The 19697-nt window shown below is 47.4% G+C and overlaps 5 protein-coding genes across 5 annotated transcripts; 2 read left to right on the top strand and 3 right to left on the bottom strand.

Moving 5' to 3' along the window:
- Positions 1–441: 441 nt before the first annotated feature.
- On the top strand, positions 442–1786 carry F4812DRAFT_450236 (uncharacterized protein; the record flags this gene model as incomplete). The annotated part of the gene is made up of 5 exons (XM_047936069.1): positions 442–1041; positions 1110–1259; positions 1380–1453; positions 1511–1683; positions 1755–1786. 5 exons carry the CDS (start codon positions 442–444, stop codon positions 1784–1786), a joined length of 1029 nt encoding a protein of 342 aa, XP_047792112.1.
- Positions 1787–3629: 1843 nt separating this feature from the next.
- On the top strand, positions 3630–9763 carry F4812DRAFT_420377 (P-loop containing nucleoside triphosphate hydrolase protein). The gene is made up of 3 exons (XM_047933440.1): positions 3630–4160; positions 4241–9352; positions 9438–9763. Exons 1-2 carry the CDS (start codon positions 4093–4095, stop codon positions 9198–9200), a joined length of 5028 nt encoding a protein of 1675 aa, XP_047792111.1. The 5' UTR covers positions 3630–4092; the 3' UTR covers positions 9201–9352; positions 9438–9763.
- Positions 9764–11502, bottom strand: F4812DRAFT_420374 (uncharacterized protein). The gene is made up of 3 exons (XM_047933439.1): positions 11198–11502; positions 10671–11122; positions 9764–10583 (listed from the first exon to the last, which is right to left on the bottom strand). The coding sequence occupies exons 1-3, from the start codon at positions 11282–11284 to the stop codon at positions 10280–10282; spliced, it is 843 nt and encodes a 280-aa protein (XP_047792110.1). The 5' UTR covers positions 11285–11502; the 3' UTR covers positions 9764–10279.
- Positions 11503–12236: 734 nt separating this feature from the next.
- On the bottom strand, positions 12237–14317 carry F4812DRAFT_450234 (putative arylsulfatase; the record flags this gene model as incomplete). Its single annotated transcript, XM_047936068.1, has 5 exons — positions 12237–12599; positions 12650–12759; positions 12864–13377; positions 13492–13833; positions 13907–14317. The coding sequence occupies 5 exons, from the start codon at positions 14315–14317 to the stop codon at positions 12237–12239; spliced, it is 1740 nt and encodes a 579-aa protein (XP_047792109.1).
- Positions 14318–14793: 476 nt separating this feature from the next.
- F4812DRAFT_420369 (Med5-domain-containing protein) lies at positions 14794–19202 on the bottom strand. The gene is made up of 6 exons (XM_047933438.1): positions 18049–19202; positions 17721–17977; positions 17606–17668; positions 17042–17554; positions 16449–16986; positions 14794–16396 (listed from the first exon to the last, which is right to left on the bottom strand). The coding sequence occupies exons 1-6, from the start codon at positions 18752–18754 to the stop codon at positions 15309–15311; spliced, it is 3165 nt and encodes a 1054-aa protein (XP_047792108.1). The 5' UTR covers positions 18755–19202; the 3' UTR covers positions 14794–15308.
- Positions 19203–19697: the final 495 nt, after the last annotated feature.

Below are 19697 nucleotides of genomic sequence, written 5' to 3'. Positions count from 1 at the left end.
TATGGTTCGAAGACGACCAGTTTACTATGGGCATATACTAGCACCTGGGCATGCTGCTTGATTTGGAATTGCCGATCCAGCCGCACACAACATCCCGAACTACTTACAGCATATGCAGACGTGTAAGAAAGCTCAATATTAATGGACTATAATTGGTAAGATAGGGGTGTTGAGGAGCCCAAGACCGGAAAGTTGAATGTGATTCGCGGGGCACCGTAGCATCCGCCACCGCCTAAAGTCTATTAATATAGAAGCAATTCGAGATTAAACAGCCAGGATAGCACGCAGCGGCACATAGAAGAGGTAGTAGCAGGGCCATATATCTAGTAGTTGTTGCCCATGCTACCGCACAAAATGCCGGTGCCTTTTTACTTCTACCCACCTAAGGTTAGGTTAGGTAGCTTCGATTTTCCTAGACGGTAAAAAGTCATCTCGCCCAAGATGCAGTGGAAGACCCTCGCCCTCGCGCTCCTCGTCGAGCACGGCTCCGGCCAGATGCTGGAGATGTTGCGCTTCAGCTGCTCGCAGCTCGTCATCGACCGCTTGGACCCATTAGTTTCGCCGGGCTCTATCCCGTCGCCCCACCTGCACCAGATCGTGGGCGGCAACTCCTTCAACGCGACGATGGAGCCGGTGGCGCACGACCTGCCGTCGTCCTCGACGTGCACGAGCTGCACGTTCTCGGAGGACTTCTCCAACTACTGGACCGCCGTGCTGTTCTTCAAGGCCCGCAACGGGACCTACAAGCGCGTGCCGCAGTTCGTCAGCGAAGGCCTCCGGGCCGACGGCGGTATTACGGTGTACTACATCCCGTCGACCAACGCCCGCGAGAAAGTCACAGCTTTCAAGCCCGGCTTCCGCATGCTCATCGGGGACGCTGCCCTGCGGTCCCCCGGCGACGCGCGCAAGGTGTGCCACCGCTGCATGCCGGCAAAGGGGGACAACAGCAACGTGAACTGCGGCGCCCCGGACACCCAAGAGTTGCCCAAGGGGTTCTGCGAGGGGGGGATCAGATCGGTCATCACGTTTCCGACTTGCTGGGTTTTTCTCCCCCCCCTTTTTCAAATCCAATATCCGGGATCTAGAGCTAATGATAGATTACTATCTAGGATGGGAAGAACTTGGATAGCCCGGACCATAAGAGCCACGTCGCTTATCCCAGCCCGGGGTCCGGCGATGTGGGTGTCGGTGCGTCAGGTAGCTGTCCGGCAAGCCACCCTGTGAAGATCCCGCAGGTCATGTACGAAGTCATGTGGGACGTAAGTGCTACTCTCCTTCTTCCGGTTGACTTCCGTGAAGTCCGAGCCTCGGCTTGGAGGGCCGGGATGTTGAGGTTGAACTAAAGCATAATTCCTAACGTAACCGATATATTTATTTAGACCCGACCTTTTAACGATAAGAACCTGTGGCCTGATGATGGCTCGCAGCCTTTCGTATGGAGCACCAGCGATAAGTGAGTTTTGTACTTGCGTTTCACACCTTAAGATGGCGTTCTAATGATGGCATGCAGGGATGGATACTCGCAGCACGGAGACTACGTCTTCGGCTGGAAGGATGATTCTCTGCAACGCGCCATGGACTCTCGGTGCAACGGTGCTATCTGCAACCAACTTAAAATACAGTCTTCAGAGGAAGCGATGAAGTGTACTAAGCCTCGCATGGTCGAAGAGGATATTGATGGATGTAAGTGACATTACCTACCCCTGAGTTTTCTGACCTCCCTGGTGGGCTTAATATAGCTAACCCCCTCGCAGGGTTAACTGAAATCCCGGGCATGTCAATGTAGGCTGGTTCTGTTCATTGAACCTAGCGCCGTGACCTTTGAGTACTGGGCGGCAAGGTCAAATAAGGTATAACAAGTAATAATCCATATATGTCACATAGTTGGAACGTACTTAGAGGATAAAAGAGACTTTTTTTTTTGGAACAGTCAGTCTTCAATACCTACTCTAATTGGTTGAGAAATCTGATGGGTAGAAAGCCTTGGACACTCACAACATGATTCTTGTATCCCCTTACTTCTTGTTCGAGTTTACTTTAAGATACTTTGGCATCTGCTTGTAATCCGACGAATGTTATAATCCTGTTTATCGTCGAGATTGCCTGCTTACTTACTTGCATTAGCTTGCTGTGTACGCTAGGTATATTACAAGCCACTTATAGGACAGGTTTGATAAGAACTCGAGCCCTTATTGATAGAGTATAGACTTGATCGTCAATATTGGTATAACCTGTGACTCGTCTTCGATAGCCGCTATTCGACCATATCGGAAATATACGTAGACATCACGTAAAGCGGGCGTAAAGCAGGGTCTGATGACACGGGAGAACTCTACTCCAAAGGTTGCAGCCGGTCTAGGCACGAGTTGTAGATAGAAAGGTAAGCGAGTATCCGTCAGTTATAAGCATGTCAGAAGCCATAGCTGCGTATGATTGGCTCGTGTTCGCCTATAATGGAGGTTTTTTGCTGCAGTAAATTCACTATGAAAGAGATGCATATGCATAGAGCCGTTCAACTTTCATAGAACAGGGCAGATGAGTTTTCAATATTGAATCGGCAACGTCTCGCCTTTTCCTAAAAAAAAAACAGTGTTATGTTGTTGCATGCTTCGATAGACGATGTCCTTACATCCTTAAATCAGGTTAAGTCAGGTTAGGTTTGGGTTAGGTCAGCTGGGTTACGTATTAGGTAGTAGTACCTAGGTAGGTGCAGGTGCTACCTCTTATAGGTACTATGTATACTCCGGCCATGGGACCAATTAGAATTGTCCATTATTTTAGTTGCCGTCTTATGCATGCATGTAAGTGTCAACTGCTCAGATGAGCTTTTATCCCCGCATAAATTTATAGCTCCTGGACGGGAACCGGTAAAACAAATATAAGACGGACTGATTTACGTACCTGCATGTTTTAAGGCGCCTTATTTGCTATTCTAATTCCCTTTAATCTTTGAATGCTGAGCGAATCATAAGGCCAAATTTACCATCCCAACAAAAGAAAAAAAAAGAAAAAAAAAGAAGCAAATTGTAAACTCGTAGTCAGTTATAAAGTTGTGTATCGATCGAGATAAGTTACAGAAGTTACAGATCACCCGTCTCCCCGCATTGAATTGAACACATGTCGAACGTTACACGAATATTCAAGTTCAATACCTTAGATGCACCATTTTACGGCGCCTAGGTCAGTTGTACAATACTATAGCAAGTTAGATATTACAAAAATTAAAAGGTGTAACGGACTTGAATACCTTGGTATGTAACCTACTTACACGGATATGATAGTATATGTTTATAGTGGAAGGTTGCAACGAATACGAATATTAGCGACTATGCGGTGAAGAGACAACTGCATTCGGTACGTGTTTAAAGGTGGAATAGTGGATCTGGCTCGCGTGCTAGCCCGAGAGTTTAAAGATACTAAGCTTAATCTAGCTTGAATTCGTTATCAGGAACAAACCAGTCTAAACAGTAGGTGCGCAGTCGGAGTTGGATCTCGTACAAATCTGCCTGCCCTATGGATGTATGTAAGGTACCTGGGTAATGTAACAGAATATGCCGCTCCAGTTAGGTACCTATGTATAAATTCACCTATGATACTCCACATTCGGGGAGCTCTACACATTAACTACTTATTGAATTCATATTGCATTATATGCGTATAGAAGTTACGTTTGAGTATCTAAAGACCCACCATGCCCCATCATGTGAGAAAGATACATCAGCTCTAGTGCGAAGGCTAGGTAGCTCCTGTATATTATATTCTATCATCCGTCCGAATTACAGCGCCTTCTAAACCTTTTTATGCTATCTTCGGCTCCACTCACCCTAAAAAGTTTCCCGATTCGCATGCAGCCATTGACTTCTCGCCTCTTCCTTTTCCTCTTCTTCGCGACAAACCCCAAACACCGTGTTCGCCAGTCCCCGTCCCATAGTTACAGATCGTTTCGAGTAGCTGTGTCGACCATCCTCTTCTCCTTCTTCATAAACCAATTAATAGTAGAAGGCGATAACAATCCATCCCCATATCAATCTGGTGATATCATCCAAAGTTATTTACCACTTTCTTGAGTGGGGCCGGGGAGACAGAGGAAACATGAGCTTTGCCTCGTGTACATGGCCGATATGGCGGGTAGATGACTTCACAACATGTTTTCAATCCGAGTTAGTATTTCCCTGTGCTTGTGTTCAGATTGCTTGTGGTTGTGGTTGTGTATTGCGCATACTAACGGCTTAAAAAAAAGTTATCTACAGATTCTTTTCCCGCTTATATTAATTTCTCTCTCTCTCCTTCATCTTTTAGTACAGACCATCTACCGTAATGTCAAATTAAAACGAGCGCACGGCTACAACCAGATACCTGACCATCAGGTCCATACCGATGTGCCGCCGGAAGAAGAAGACTCCTTAAGCACCGATGACGATGAAGCATTGGCCATCAACACAAATGGCGGTGGCCGCCTTGCCTTGGTCAAGACTACTTCCAAAGGCTCTATCGTCCAAGCCGATACTCCGCCCGCTCAGCATCTTGTAGTGATTATCGAAGAAGTCGCAATATGCGGACTGGTGGCTGTCAATATTACCGCTCTTGTTACCAATTCCTTCACCGGCCATGGGAAATTGGCTGCCATCGTGGGTTTGGTTACTTGGATTTATGTTCTGGTTCTCGCGACGCTCCGGTTGTTTTTAGGAAACACCAAGTGGCGAGTCCCGCGACTGTGGAATCATACTGCTTTCATATACGGATTCCAATGGCTCTTCACCCTCGTCATATTCCGCTCCGTCATAATTCATCCCAGCTCCAGACTTGAACAGGCCCTAATTATTGTTGAGTTTAGTCTATTAACTCTGCTGTTTGGCATGGCTTTGAACACTAGAAAGGGTAATAAGACGGTTGTCCTGGAGTGGGAAGGGAATCTCGAGCCATCGCGCGAACCTTTGGCTTCCGTGCTATCTCTGGTAACTTTTTCTTGGATCGACTCAATGTTGTGGCAAGGGTACAAGGAGCCTCTCGAGATTAAACACGTATGGAACCTCTTAGCCCGTGATAAAGCTGCTATGGTCCTTGCCAACTATCGCCAAGTCAAGAAGACAACTTCTCTCGCGCTACATTTGCTCAAGTATTTCAAGGGTCTAGTTATTCTTCAGTGTGCCTGGGCCACGCTCGGCGGAATACTTACATTTGCCCCGACTCTCCTTCTCAAAGCTATCCTTGAGTACGTGGAACAGCCAACGATCGCCCCGAGAAATGTTCTTTGGCTTTACGTTATTCTACTTCCCGTGTCAGACCTTGTTCGTTCCATCGCCGATAACCAAGCCCTATGGATTGGGCGAAAGATTTGCATCCGAATCCGTGCTATCATTATTGGAGAGATCTACGCCAAGGCACTCCGGCGCAAGGCGGCAAGCGGCACAGATACTGTTCTGGGCGGTAATGATGCGAGCAGTTCTAAGGAGACCAGAATAGAGCGACTAAAACGATTCTTGAGATTAAATAAGAAGGCAGATAAAAAGACCAATGCTCAGAATGATGACGTTGCTAAGAAGGATGGGTCTAAAGATACAGATGAGCAAGCCAATCTGGGAACCATCATCAACCTCATGTCAGTTGACAGTTTCAAGATCTCCGAGTGCACTTCGTACCTGCACTTCTTGCTAGCCTCTGCCCCCTCGCAGCTCATTGTGTCTGTTGCCCTTCTTTACCAAGTTATGGGGTTGAGTGCAATTCCCGGTCTTGTCGTTATGGTGTTTCTCTTGCCGATCAATATCTTATTAGCCAAAGGCTTCAATTTGACCCAACGTGAGATTATGGCTGCGACGGATAAGCGAATACACACTACTAATGAAATCCTCCAAAACATTCGGATTATCAAATTCTTTGCGTGGGAGAAACGTTTTAGTGACGTCGTGGATGAGAAGCGGCGCAACGAACTGAGAGCCCTGCGAAACCGTTACATGATCTGGGCCCTTGCTGTGGCTATTTGGAACACGGTACCGGTTCTCATTACGTTCTTCTCATTCTTAGTCTATACGAAAGTCGAACGAAAGCCATTATATCCTTCCATTGCATTTACCGCGATATCACTCTTTATGCTCCTTCGAGTGCCTCTAGACCAGCTTGGCGACATGATTGCTCATGTTCAAGAAGCCAAGGTTTCAGTTGATCGAGTCGACGAGTTCCTAAACGAAGAGGAGACAGATAAATATAAGCAGCTGGGACCAGACAATGTTGACGAGAATGGCAACAGAGTCGTTGGTTTCCGAAATGCCACATTCATATGGGGTGGCAAGGACGCAGTTGCATCAGACGGCTCGAGGGCATTCCGTCTTCTTGATCTTGATATTAATTTTAGAATTGGCAAGCTCAACATTGTTGCTGGCCCTACAGGATCAGGGAAGACCTCACTGCTCATGGCTCTGCTCGGCGAAATGACTATAACGAATGGGAGAGTCTTTCTACCTGGTGGCCGCAGTCGCGAGGACGTTCGACCGGACCCGGCAACGGGCTTGACTGAAACTTGTGCTTACGTTGCGCAGACTGCTTGGCTAGTAAACGCGAACATCAAGGAGAACATCCTATTCTCAGCCCCGTACGACGAGAAGCGGTACAAAGACGTCTTGGTAGCCTGCGCTTTGGAACGAGACCTTGAAATCCTGGACAACGGCGACGAGACCTTGGTTGGGGAGAACGGTATAACACTTTCTGGAGGTCAGAAACAACGAATTTCCCTGGCTCGCGCTGTATATTCGAATTCGCGACATGTCCTGCTGGATGATTGTTTAAGCGCTGTTGATTCTCATACCGCGAAATGGATTTTCACCAAGTGTATCAAGGGCGAGCTAATGAAGGATCGCACCTGTATCCTCGTCACGCATAATACAACTCTATGTGTGCCCCAGTCTGAGTATGTTGTTTTACTCGACAACGGCAGAGTGGATGCACAAGGACCAGCGGAGGAAGTGATCGCTTCCGGGAAGCTTGGTGAAGAGATCCGGAATAAGTCTCGCCCAGGTTCAGCCGACGCTTCACGTGTCCCTTCTAGGGTGCCATCAAGCGTAGGCGATGAGAGCGACCAGACACTAATTAACCATAGCGGAAACGAAGCAGCGAGCGCGAGTTCCAACACCAGGCAAGAGAAGTCTCAACGAAACGCTATGCAGGAGACAAAGGCTACGGGCGCTGTCGAGTGGGCAGTCATCAGCCTTTATCTCCGAGCAATGGGCACCTGGTGGTTCTGGGCCATAGCTGTTGTGGTATTTAGTAGCCAACAGCTTAGCGGTGTCGCCTCCAACCTATGGATTAGAGAATGGGCCAACCAGTATACCGCAAGCCTCGGAACCGTATCCTTGTCTGGAATACAGCCTAGCATGTCTCCGCCGCCTTCTTCCGGTTCTTTTCCATTACCTGCTTATTTCTCCACCGCTACCAACTTCGTTAAGCATGCATCCTTCTCCATCACGCCCGCAAGCTATTCGTCCGGGGATGTACCAGAAGTTAATGTTGACTACTATCTCGGTATACTCGCATTAATAGGAATTGCGGGCGCAATACTAGCATTGATCCGCGATATCTGGCTCTTCTTCGGGTCGCTCACCGCATCCTGGAAGCTTCACAAGAGGCTTATGTCTGCGGTGTCTAGGGCGAAGTTTAAGTTTTTCGACGTCACGCCCCTAGGCCAGCTGATGAACAGGTTTAGCAAGGATCTCGAGGCTATCGACCAAGAGGTTGCCCCTGTCGCCATCGGTGTTATGACTTGTGCAGTTGCTATCTTGATTACTGTGGTATTGATAGCAGCCATCACTCCCGGGTTTTTGGTCGCTGGTGTATTCATTACTGGTCTATATATCCTAGTTGGTATGTTCTATCTTCGAGCTTCCAGGGATCTGAAGAGGCTCGAGTCGGTGAACCGGAGCCCTCTCTTTCAGCAGTTTGGCGAAACCCTCTCGGGCGTCACTACAATTCGTGCCTACGGTGATGAACGCCGATTTATTCGGGAGAACCTGACCAGGATCAACACGCAGTCCCGTCCCTTTATTTACCTTTGGGCTGCTAACAGATGGCTGGCAATTCGGACGGACCTTTTGGGTGATCTCGTGTCATTTTTTGCTGGTGTTTTCGTTATCCTCAGCCTAGGGAAGATCGATGCCGGCTCTGCCGGTGTATCTCTAAGCTACGCTATTGGGTTCTCTGAGAATATTCTCTGGCTTGTACGACTCTACGCCGCGAATGAACAAAATATGAATTCGGTCGAGCGTGTCAAAGAATATCTCGACGTGGAACAAGAAGCTCCGCTGGTTATCGAAAAGAACCGTCCTCCCCAGAACTGGCCCGCGCACGGAGCAGTTGAATTTATTCGATATTCTACAAGATATCGTGAGGAGCTTGACCCGGTATTAAAGGATGTTACGTTCAAGATCAATCCTCGCGAAAAGGTTGGCATCGTAGGAAGAACAGGCGCCGGAAAAAGTTCCCTGACTCTAGCAATTTTCCGTGCCCTCGAAGCAGAGAGCGGCAAAATACTTATCGACGATATTGATATCAGTATGATTGGCCTTCAGGATCTCCGAGGAGCTATTACGATTGTCCCCCAAGACCCGACTCTTTTCACCGGCACTATCCGGACAAATCTTGATCCTTTCGATCTTTACACTGACGAAGAAATCTTCACGGCTCTCAGGAAAGTCCAGCTTATTGGACCAAATGAAGCTCTTCCATCGTCGGCACAGAGCGAAGAAGCTGAAGAATCCCAAGCTTTGATTAGCCCCTCTTCGACAAATGTATCGAACAAGAACATATTCCTTGATTTGTCTTCCCCAGTCGCGGAGTCTGGCTCGAATTTGTCTCAGGGTCAGAGGCAGCTCTTATGTCTTGCTCGCGCCATGCTGAAGAATCCGAAGGTATTGGTGATGGACGAGGCTACGGCGTCGATCGACTACGCTACAGACTCCAAGATCCAAGAGACCATCCGCGACCTGAACACAACCATCATCACCATCGCGCATCGCCTCGCCACCATCGTCGACTACGACAAGGTGCTGGTGCTGGACCACGGCGCCGTCGTGGAATACGCCCATCCCTACGAGCTTCTGCAGAAGGAGAACGGACACTTCAGGAGCATGTGCGAGATGAGCGGGGACATGGACACGCTGGCCAAGGCGGCGAAGAAGGCCTGGGACGATAAAAAGCTTGTGGATGACGAGTAGGGAAAGGAGTCCGCATCGCACATATAACAAACAAACAAACATAACATAACATAATCAGCCCAGAGCGAATAAGGTTTTAGGGTTTTAATCAGGGAATTCATGCCATTATTGGATAACACCTTTTTTTGTGTGTGTTTGGAATCACGGTGACTGTGCGTAAATTCTTCTTCCTAGGACAGACACACTTCTTGGTGTTTGTTAGCGTTGACGTTGATGTTGTTGTTGACAGTTCAGTAGTAAGCCCCTCCGCTACATTGGCGAAGCGATCTACTAAGTTAGGTTAGGTACACTTGGGCGCGGCGTGGCATGGCATGGTATGGCGTGTCTGTATAGAGGTATATAGATTAGAGACCGCCAGCAGCCGTAATGTTTATACGAATTAAAGCCGTGTTTCTTTTGAGAAACGTACCTCTACACATGTAGGTATGTACCTAATGTATGTAAGCGGTAGTGGACGTCTGCGATGATTTTTCATGTTTATTCTTGCTGTTTCTTGCAGATGAATGATTCTGGCCGTAGGTAGATTGTATATGTACCTAAACTACTGAAAATATAAATGATGAATACTAATATAACATGTACTGTATCCCTACCTGGATCAATTGACATTGTCAAGCTTGCTCATAGGACTTTAGAAATGCATTTCGGGGCAAGGTCTAGAGATACTCTCGTATATGGTGGCGTAGTATTTAGGAGTTGTGACATGTAGAGAAGAAGCACCTGCTGGCCACCTTGTATGCTTTGAAAGGGCGGGATTCAAGTATGTCTGGCATAGATGTCCTTTCCCATTTAGAATTGACGGTTCAGAACTCATCGTGCCAGTCCGATTCATGTACATGGGTTTTGGTAGGCAAGTGAACATTATACACATACTATGCTTTTTGCTTTACTTTTATTAACTTTGATTTTTTTTCCCTTGCCGTAATTTAATACACCCTTTTCCTTTCCAACCCTCGTAACGACGAATGGAATATCCCCCTACCCTACCCTTTCCATTATCCTAACGCGTACCACATAATGCCTATCAACAGGCCGTAGACAGCTTTAGTGAGAGGGTCTTCCTATGCGGCTAGCTTCTTCTAATCAGAAGCTTTGGACTTGGTCTTGTTGCTGGCACCGCTCTTGCCGCGGCGCGCAGTAGGGCGGTTAAGGTGGTCGGAGGGGATCCAGCTCTCATCATAGCCCTTGTCTGTGCCGGTCGCAGAGCTTTCGCCTCCTGAGAGGGGTTCCTTCTCAGCAGCGGGTGCAGCAGCACGGCCCTTCTTGCCAGACTTTGCACTGGGAGCCCGCTTGGTCTGGGGGAACAGAGCCTCGATGTAGGTCTTGTAGACGAAGTAGCACGTGCCAGCAAAGGCGGCGCTGAGGAAGGCATATAGGAAGATGCTGTAGTAACAATATTAGCAATTTTGCTCATAGATAAAGCTCGAGTGCGATGTAGAGGAAATGAGGGATCTAAAGAATTAAACTTACATCTGGGGGTCGAAAATGCTAGTGGGAGCCTCAACAATGCTGACAGTCTGGTCGTAGACGGCAACTTGGAAGACCTGCTTGTCCGAATTGCTGACAACAGCCATAAGTTGTAGGCGCACATCCTGTGGTAGCATATCCAGCACGAAGGAGTAAGGAAGCGACTGTTTGTCGCCAGCCGGGATAGTAGCCTCGTAGCGGACGGTAGTCAAGTTGCGCACGACATGGGATATGGGGTCCTCCTCCGGAGTTAAGGGCTTGTTTTTGACGAGCTGGCCGCCCACAAAGGAAACCACGATAGGTTCATCTTCATTGTTGGTCACATCAATCACAGCCTTAGTTGGACGGCCGTTGACAAGCTTCACGCCAAAGATGTCGTCCGCCTCGGGGAAGGTGGCCACAACTTCAGCCTGTAACTCGACCTTAGGAGGGCTACTGGTATTGTCGGAAAGAGGCTTGAAATGAGAAGTCGTTAGAAGCTATGTATCTTTATATATAAAATTGGTAGATTAGGGAGCTGGTTAGCTTACAGATTCAGCAACTGCCTCAGCAGCAGCAAAGACGGAGACGACACGAAGAGCCAAAGCGGCAAGGACAGAATAATGGAGGGCCACCATGCTGGGCAAGACGCAAGAGAGAGAGAGAGGGAGGGAGGGATTTGACCGAGGCTGTAAGAAGAAGAAGAAAAAGGGAAGAGGAAAAGTTTGTTGGGATTAAAAGGGAAAGGGAAAGAAAAGCTCGGAGGAAGAAAAGTTGAAAAGTTGCGTAGCTTCAATTCATGAATTGGAAATTTGGAGAAGGCCTACGGTACCTAGGGTATGTACTATGTTAGGTGTTAGGTATTGGTTGTGTGCAATCTGGTCAGATGCAATTGCATTGAACAATGGGTCCTTTGGATTTGATTTCGGACCAATGACGTGACGTTGCGTCAGGAAGAAGGTTCCTTCCTTCTCAAACCCCTGCAAGTTCACATTATGTTAGGAAGTACCTAAGGTACGTACCCGAAAGTTCTTGACGGGGTAGGGACCCGACTTTGACGTGGCTGCGACTTCCCTCTTTCAGACCCATTGATAGCTACATGTATCTCATCGTACCTTCTTACCTAGCTTTGCTTCATAGCAACACTGCAAGTGTTGTGCTTTAAAATGTGGACTCAACACTTATTTATCTAGTGATGCCGTTTTCACTCAAATCAACCACCCGTTGTCATGTCAGTTCTATTCTAACAAGAGATCAAACCACCGTCACTCAAACCCGTTATTATAGAAACAATCAATCAGTCAATGCACTCTTCTGACTTATCTATTGACCAGATTGATATAACAAACACCAATCTCATGAAGCCCATTCTGTTGTTTGAGACGCTAATGATTGATTCATAAAGGGTACCCAGAAAATAATAAGGAGTATGCATTTAATTACTGAATTCATCATACATTGAGCTCTAAGCATTATATCATACACTTGCATTTATATCATAACTCTCATAAGTGTCTGTCAAGTTCAACATAGAATACTATGCATTACATACATATATACACCTTATCCAAGTCCTCAATCACCTCCCCCTTAAACCCAATCCTCCCATCTCAACCCATCCCTCAGGCCCTCCCACGTCGGTCCCTCAGCATCAGGCAAAAACCCATTAGCGCAGTACGCATACTTTACATGAGCAGTACGATTCTGGGCCTCGTAGAAGCTATCGTATCGCGGCTCCAAAGCGTCTGCCAGCGTCCGCACGCCTCCCTCGGGGTGCAACTCCGCCCACGGTCGCTGACACGTTGTGCCTGCGCAAGTCTTGAGGACTAGTAGAAGGGCGTCAAGGCGTGCAGCAACTTTATCTACAGGTACAGGATAGTCGGCTATCGTGGCAGTTGAAGGGACAGTAGATTCCGAGGAGGGAAGAAGATTATGGAGCTGGCCTGGGTCGACCTACATAAAGTTAGTTCAATGATTCCAACAGAACGGACGGGATAGCATACACTCAAATCGTACAGCTCGTGCTCGTTATTACACCAGACGGAATAGTATAAATTGTACCCCGGCCCCGAAACGCGGAGAGCCTTGTATGTGTTGTGTTCGCGCGGGTTCCCTGCAAAAGAAGACAGGTGTTAGATCAAAATCCTCCCAATCCACACAATCGGGAAGCTTTAAAGGAAACAAAAAAGGGGGGTTTTCATCAGTCTTCCCACTTACGATTATGAATCCCCTCACCCATCGCCATCCCCCAATACTCAATCCCCGCATGTTCCCTCCTCTCCCCCCTCCTCAGTACCTCTTCAATCCCCTCCTTCGTCACCGGGATCGGCGCGCCGTCGAAGTCCTCCCGCTGCTCGATCCCCAACAGCTCGAAGAACGTGGGCGCGAGGTCCGCGTGCGTAGTAACAAACCCAGACCCCGCGCCGTCGGTTGTATAGTTGGCCGCGACCCCCGGCCCCCGCACGATCAGCGGCACGTTCACGTCCTCCTCGTACCCGCAGCTCTTCCCCGGCTGCAGCCGGTGCTGCCCGATGTGGTACCCGTTGTCGCTGCTATACACGAAGTACGTGTTGTCGAGGACGCCGTGCGCCTCGAGACGTCGGAAAAGCCCGTCCACTAGCTCGTCCACGGCTTGTAGGGAGCGCAGCCGCTGTCGGTAGAAGTGGTCGTTGTACTCTACGTTGCTGTCGTTCTGCCGGGGGAGTTGGGAAATCCAGTTTGCGCCGGAAGGCTATAGAGATATATATGAGTATACGAACTCGGTGTAAAAACAATCGTGCTCAGGGGTTAAGGGGTTCGAAGACGGTATCAAGTACCCAAGGTAAGGTGCTAATATTATACGTACCTGATCAGGATTGAAATTAGCAGTTCTTGGGACCTTCTTGTCCTTGAAGAGGTGCTTGTGCCGCTCCGCCGGTACGGGCTCGGTGAACTCGAAAGGCAAGTCATCGAGGTCGCGGTGGCTATCCGAAGCCGAAGCCTTCATAACAACATTTGCGTGGGGTGCTACGGGGGCGGCGACGAGGAAGAACGGCTTTCCAGCGTTAACAGCTTCGTCTAGCAACCCGTACGCTTTCTCCGCTAGTACATCGGTGCTATATTGTCCTTCATAACTTCGTGGCCCTTCGCCGTTCCGCTGGAATGTGCTGTTCAGATAGTTATACGTATAAGGATCGAGTAGGAAGTCCTACGTCAATGTTAGTCTTCGAACTCCGCTCGCTCTTGAACGATAGGAGTAGGCGAATTGGAGGCGAATATACCGAGCCCGTAAACCCTCCCGGCGCGGGCGAATTATAATTCTCCACCGTATGCACGTTGAACAGCTTCCCGGTATAATACACATTATACCCGGCCTCCTGCAGCCAGACGGGGAGGTAATCCTCGTTAAACCCCTGCTCCACGAACTTGGGATACCCGCCGTACGGCGGGCTCACGTCCGTCACGTTCGTGTTGTGCGCGAACTTGCCCGTCCACAGCGTGACCCGCGACGGGCAGCACACGGCCGTCGTCGCGTAGTGGCTGCCGAACCGCGTCCCCCGGTCCAGCAGGTGCTTCTTGACCAACGGCATGTACTCCAGCGACGACAGGTGCACGTCCTGGTCGTCCGTCAGGACGAACACGACGTTCGGCCGTCGATGCTGCTGCGGTTGGGAGGCGGATTTGGGATCCATGCCATGGGGGCCGAGGGGCATCTGCTCCGGAGTTAAGTTTGGCGAGGCGGCTCCAACCAGGACGGAGCTGGTGCCGGTGCCGGTGCCGGTGGCACATAGCACCGCAGCAGCCGCGGTTAGAGCCGCGGTGCGCATTTTGATAATAGATATATATTACAGACTTGTAAGAGCGTTCAAGTGTTGGTTTACAACATTAGGTATGGTACGTACGGTAGGAGCTCATTTCAAAGATGGAATCTCAGATGAAGATTAGGATTGTAGGTATGCCTACCTAACCTAATGATATTTATAATAGCTAATAGCGTGCTGGATTATACCTTTAATATGTTATATGGAATACTTACGTCTTCACTAAGTACCTAATGCGTATTGATTCTAATCGAGATACTCCTGGCCCCGTTTCCAATGAGCGCATGGCAGGGGTAAGATTGCGTGCTTGGCTATAGAGACACTAAATGAATAATGGAAATACATAACCTACATGTTAACTAGATAAAATCGGAAGTTATAGTAATTGATTCTTATCTCAAACATTCTTCAATAACTTACTTTAGTTTAGAAATAGGCTTTATATATAGGTACATGATTATAATTTATAGATCTAGGGAGGCGTTTCATTATAAGTGCCGTTTTCACCAACCATACCATATAGACATTGCACATAGACATTAACCCTCCCCATCAGCGAATTTCAGACATATTGGAACTCACCAACCATATATCAACTCAAAGTACCCAAAATGGATAAACAACCATGACATGTATTAGTTCTTGCAGCTGCTTCATAATCCCATACCCTTGAATTATAGCTACCTACCTACCTAGGTAGCTAAACCTCTTTAGAATCGACGAACATCGCTTCTCCTATCCATAAGAGAAAAAAAAAACGCCTTGCTCGCCTGACTAACCTACGCTTAACCCAACAGCAGAAAAGGATTATTCATAACATTGTCCCAGCGCAATGCAATGTCTAACGCGGGACCGCTCGTATTCAAGTTAAATCCCAATTGTCAAGTAGATCGGCACCGCTACCGCCACCGCCGAGGCCGCTAAACATATCGTCGCTTGAGCCAAAGTCTATCCCGCCGTGGTGGCCCGGGTCGCCCGGACCACCGAGATGGCCCATGTCGTGGCCCCCGTTTCCAAGATCCAGATTCATGCCTCCGTCGTTTGCCCCCAAACCTTCGTTTTGGGCGGCGGCAGCTAACGCGTCCCCGAGAGCGTGCGCGTTTCCGCCCAGTCCTAGGTTGGATAGGTCGCTCTGGAGCATTGACTCGGCAGGTGGCGGTATGAGCATCTGCGCTTCCACTTTGCGGTACAATCGAACAATGATCTCGGCCATGACCGGGTCCGACTTCTGGATGGTTTTGCAGTCTTCCGCCTCCGCCTTCAAGGCTGCTTGAAGGGAAATCCGTGGCTGTGGAGGTACATAGGGCCGGTTTGGGGAGTCTAAATGAAGCATTGCTCCTGTCGGTGGTTGTAGATTGGTTACATCGGGAGCACAAATTAGAGCGGTAGCAATATCGTGGGCGATACTTCCGTTACCGGCTTCCGTCTGCACCTTAACTTCCTCTAGGATAATGTATAGGAATCGCTTTGCGCCAAGTATTCTCAAAGCGGTTAAAATCTGGCGATGTGTATATGAAGTCGGCATTACATTAAGACCCGGATGAACACTCCACGATACAAAGCCTTGCACCAAATGTCGAACAAGCGCAGCCAGTCCCCCATTCGCTGTACCACACCATGCCTCGAGCTCGTTGTTAGCAGCACTAGCGGTCCGCCGCGAGAGGCGCATATTCTCCCTCATCGCCTTAAGTAGAGGTTCGATTGCCTGATTTTTGGGGTCCCATCGCTGGCATGATCTCAGTGAAGAATCTAGTGGTATTGCGATGATATTCACAACGGACGACAGCATCGTCTGGGCCTCGGTTGAGCCCTGTTTTGTTAAGAGGATCAATTGCAGAATCCTGATAACTGCTTTGTGCTCCTGACCGTGACTGAGCTCTACCCAAAGCAGATTTGACATATATAAGATTGCCGGTACTAGAGATGGAAGTAGGAACGTATTAACTAAGTCTATAACGAAATCAGCATGTAATCTAATGGGGTTTGCTACTTGCGGACTTACATTCAACGCCGGTTTTGAGGCTTTCTTCGTCAAGGTGGTTTGTGCAGTATGCGAGAACAATTTGCTGGAACAGTGTCGGAACAAGTAGATAGAAGTCCTGCGGGGGACACGAAGATAGTAGTTCGTCCGCTAGCCCCCCAGATTCAGTATCGAAAAGGCCTCGTATCCAGCTATCTAGATGGCCGTTCTCTTTGTCTGTTAACTCGTCCAGTGGTCTACTGAATTGGTGTACAGTGAGTAATTTAGCCACAAACGAGTCTGATCGAATGCCAAGATCCATGGTTGAAAGGTTATAACGATGGACAAATGCCAAGACTAAAAGCAGTACGGATCCGAATTCCTCATAAACAGGTTGGTATTCCCCTTGATCTTCTTCGTAACGCCAGTGGTTATCCAGCAGCTCGCAGAGAGGGTGGAGCACAGTAATTGGTTTGCAGAAAAGAAGCATTACATCCAGTAGAAGAGGCTTTTTAGCAAGTTGGCTGCAGAGAAGCTTCAAAGTCATAGTTTCTTTGTTGTTGCAAAGATGACCAATAAGCTAGCGTTTTTTTTTAGCATTGATATCTTCATTAGGATCCTGTCTAGGTGCTTACCTCTGCTAGAGCTTGGCAGACTGCTCCGACGTTGCCGTCCATATTGTCTAGTTCGCCGACGAATCGTTGAATTCTCTCAGGGTCACCTATACATTCCTCGACTAGTCGCTCCTTGACATATCGACCTGCCTGCGGTAAAGTTTGATATGTAATTTCGCCGAGTAATCCTTCGATACTCGACTCCGGGATTAATCCATGAAGACAGCAAGCGAAACAAAAGTCCTGGCGGACGCTATCGGTAAAGGTATTACTGTTGTGTGTATCATCAAACATGGCAGATAGGGTTGGGAAAGCATTAGTATCGACGTTGTTAAGTGCCTCAGTGATACAAAATTGAGCTGATAACGGGGGATACATGGACGTTGCCAACGTTGCCAGAAGCAGGGGTAATTTGTTGATCAAATAAGACCGAAGAAGGTAGCTCGCCTGTTGTCCTTCATTTCGAAATACTGCGTTTGCGAGGATATCGAACGAAGCTAGTATCAGATCAATCGTGGCGGATTGTACATCTCCCTAACTATGGTTAGTATTTCCCATGGACAGAATGCTGGACATGGCACATACCTGATACCTATTGTGCAAATAGTTGAAGAGGGCAGCATCGTCGATCAGGGGTCTTCCAACGAGCTTTAAGCAAAATTAGTCTCTTGCTCCACTATGATGCTATTCGGAATCTTACTGAGGCATTCAAGTAGATATATAAACCAGCTCGCGAGTTAACATTTGGCAGCTCAGGCACAACAAAATTATCTAGAGCCATCGACGACTCAATGTCATCGAAACCAGGATGAGTGATGTCCTTCTTCTTATCAGCCGGCTCGAAAGAGGCAAGTGTCTCGGTGCGGAATAGCTCGAGCCGACCAGCTATCTGCGACGCACTCTGAAGGATGGACGGGATGAAGCTTGCCAGACTTTCGGACAAGGCCCTTCGCGCATCTATATAGTATAAGTCAGGTGTAAGTCAGGTGCCTAATGAAATTCATGACAGACGACGTGAAAATACGTACGTTTTGCAAAAGGGCGACTAAGAGCGCTCAGAAATGTTGGGCTCTCGCAGATAGCTAGAAGAAGCATAACAAACGCAGCTCTAGCCGCTTCCATCTCATCCCTAGACTGTGGGTTATGCAGCTGGCTCATGACGTCGTTCGCAAATGCTGTTGAAGCCGAAGTGAATAATGTCATCCATTGAGCCATTAATCTGCATATCTGTAGGGCATCACCGGCGCTTCCAATACCTGATCCCATGGAAACCGACTTCGTCAGGCGGTAGAATATAAACTCTTCAGCATTGTAGGAATTACCCCATCTCAGCTGTGTTTTGTTATATGGATTTTGCAGCGAACCATTACCGGTCTTCGAAGCTTGCGTATGAGATGTCGAATATTTATATAGAGCCTTGAGTATAGAAGGGATGTCGATGAGTTTGTGCTTGACGAGGACTTGGAAATATTGTGGGATGCGAGGATCGAGGCTTTCGGGATTCGAAGGTTGGGGTTTCAAAAAGATATCGGCGATAGCAGCTGGAGGTAACGGGTATCTCGATTGCATAATAGGAATATATGACTCGAAAGGATCCACGTCGAGACGAGATGAGAGGCATCGATCGAGAAACTTTGCCCACTCATCTCGAGGAGTGAGATTGACATGATCTTGCATAGGGCTGGTTCCTCCCAATGCGCCCTCCGCTGCCATCATGTCCACATCCATCTCCATCTTCAGGTAGCAATTCTGAGTCTTCGTACATATGATATTAAGTGGTGCATTGGTGAATCATATAGAATCATATATTTTGCGTGTGTTTATGTTGATGAATGTTTTGAATTGACGAGGCTGAACTTTTAGATATGCGGCGGTAACAAATTGACGTCGGTGGTTATCTTAGCGCTGCTACCTTATCCATTATCGGTAGGGCGCACCAGCTAAGTGACCTAAACCTGGTACCTGTTAACCTGTTAGTCGCTCCTTGCTGCTAATCAAGCCTGAGCTCCAGGCCAAGAGAATACCTAAGGTACCTACCTCCTTGGTAAGGTACCATAGCGGCAGTAGGGGTTTCTATTAAACGGTTCTAAAAACATAAAACCATTCCTGTCAAAACCTGTACTTTTTTAAATTTAACGTTTTTAGTAAATAGAACGATTTTAGAATCTTAGAACGGTTTTATATTGAAATAAGTTTTATTAAAAAAAAAAAACCTACTGCTTTTAATAGGGTTTAAATTTATTATTTTTAAGCTTTTTTTTATTTTTTTATTAAATTATTTTTAGTTATTTTATTTTACAAATTTAATTTAATTTATTATTTTAAATTTACAGTATTTATTATTAAATTAAATAAAAATTAATATAAATTTTATTTAATTTTTACTTTTATAATTTTAATATAATAAAAAAAAATTTGATGGTTGTATGATTAATGGCTTACAAGAGGAGGAGGCACCCATGTACCTATGTACTCCTTACATATAAGGTAGTTTCCCTTCTCGTAGACCTTAAGGAGGCTTTTCCCTCCTTAGACATTATCAACACAACAGTCTCACCCTTATTGTTATTTGATTTACTTGTTATTTGTTTTCTACCTTACGTACGTACCTACCAACATATACCCTTACTTTTATAAGTTTTTAACCAATTAAAGCCACTAAAACTATAAACCGTTC

Source organism: Daldinia caldariorum (genome assembly GCF_022478825.1).
Source record: "Daldinia caldariorum strain CBS 122874 unplaced genomic scaffold F4812scaffold_4, whole genome shotgun sequence".
Taxonomy (NCBI): domain Eukaryota; kingdom Fungi; phylum Ascomycota; class Sordariomycetes; order Xylariales; family Hypoxylaceae; genus Daldinia; species Daldinia caldariorum.
This window is presented reverse-complemented; position numbering and strand designations above follow the sequence as displayed.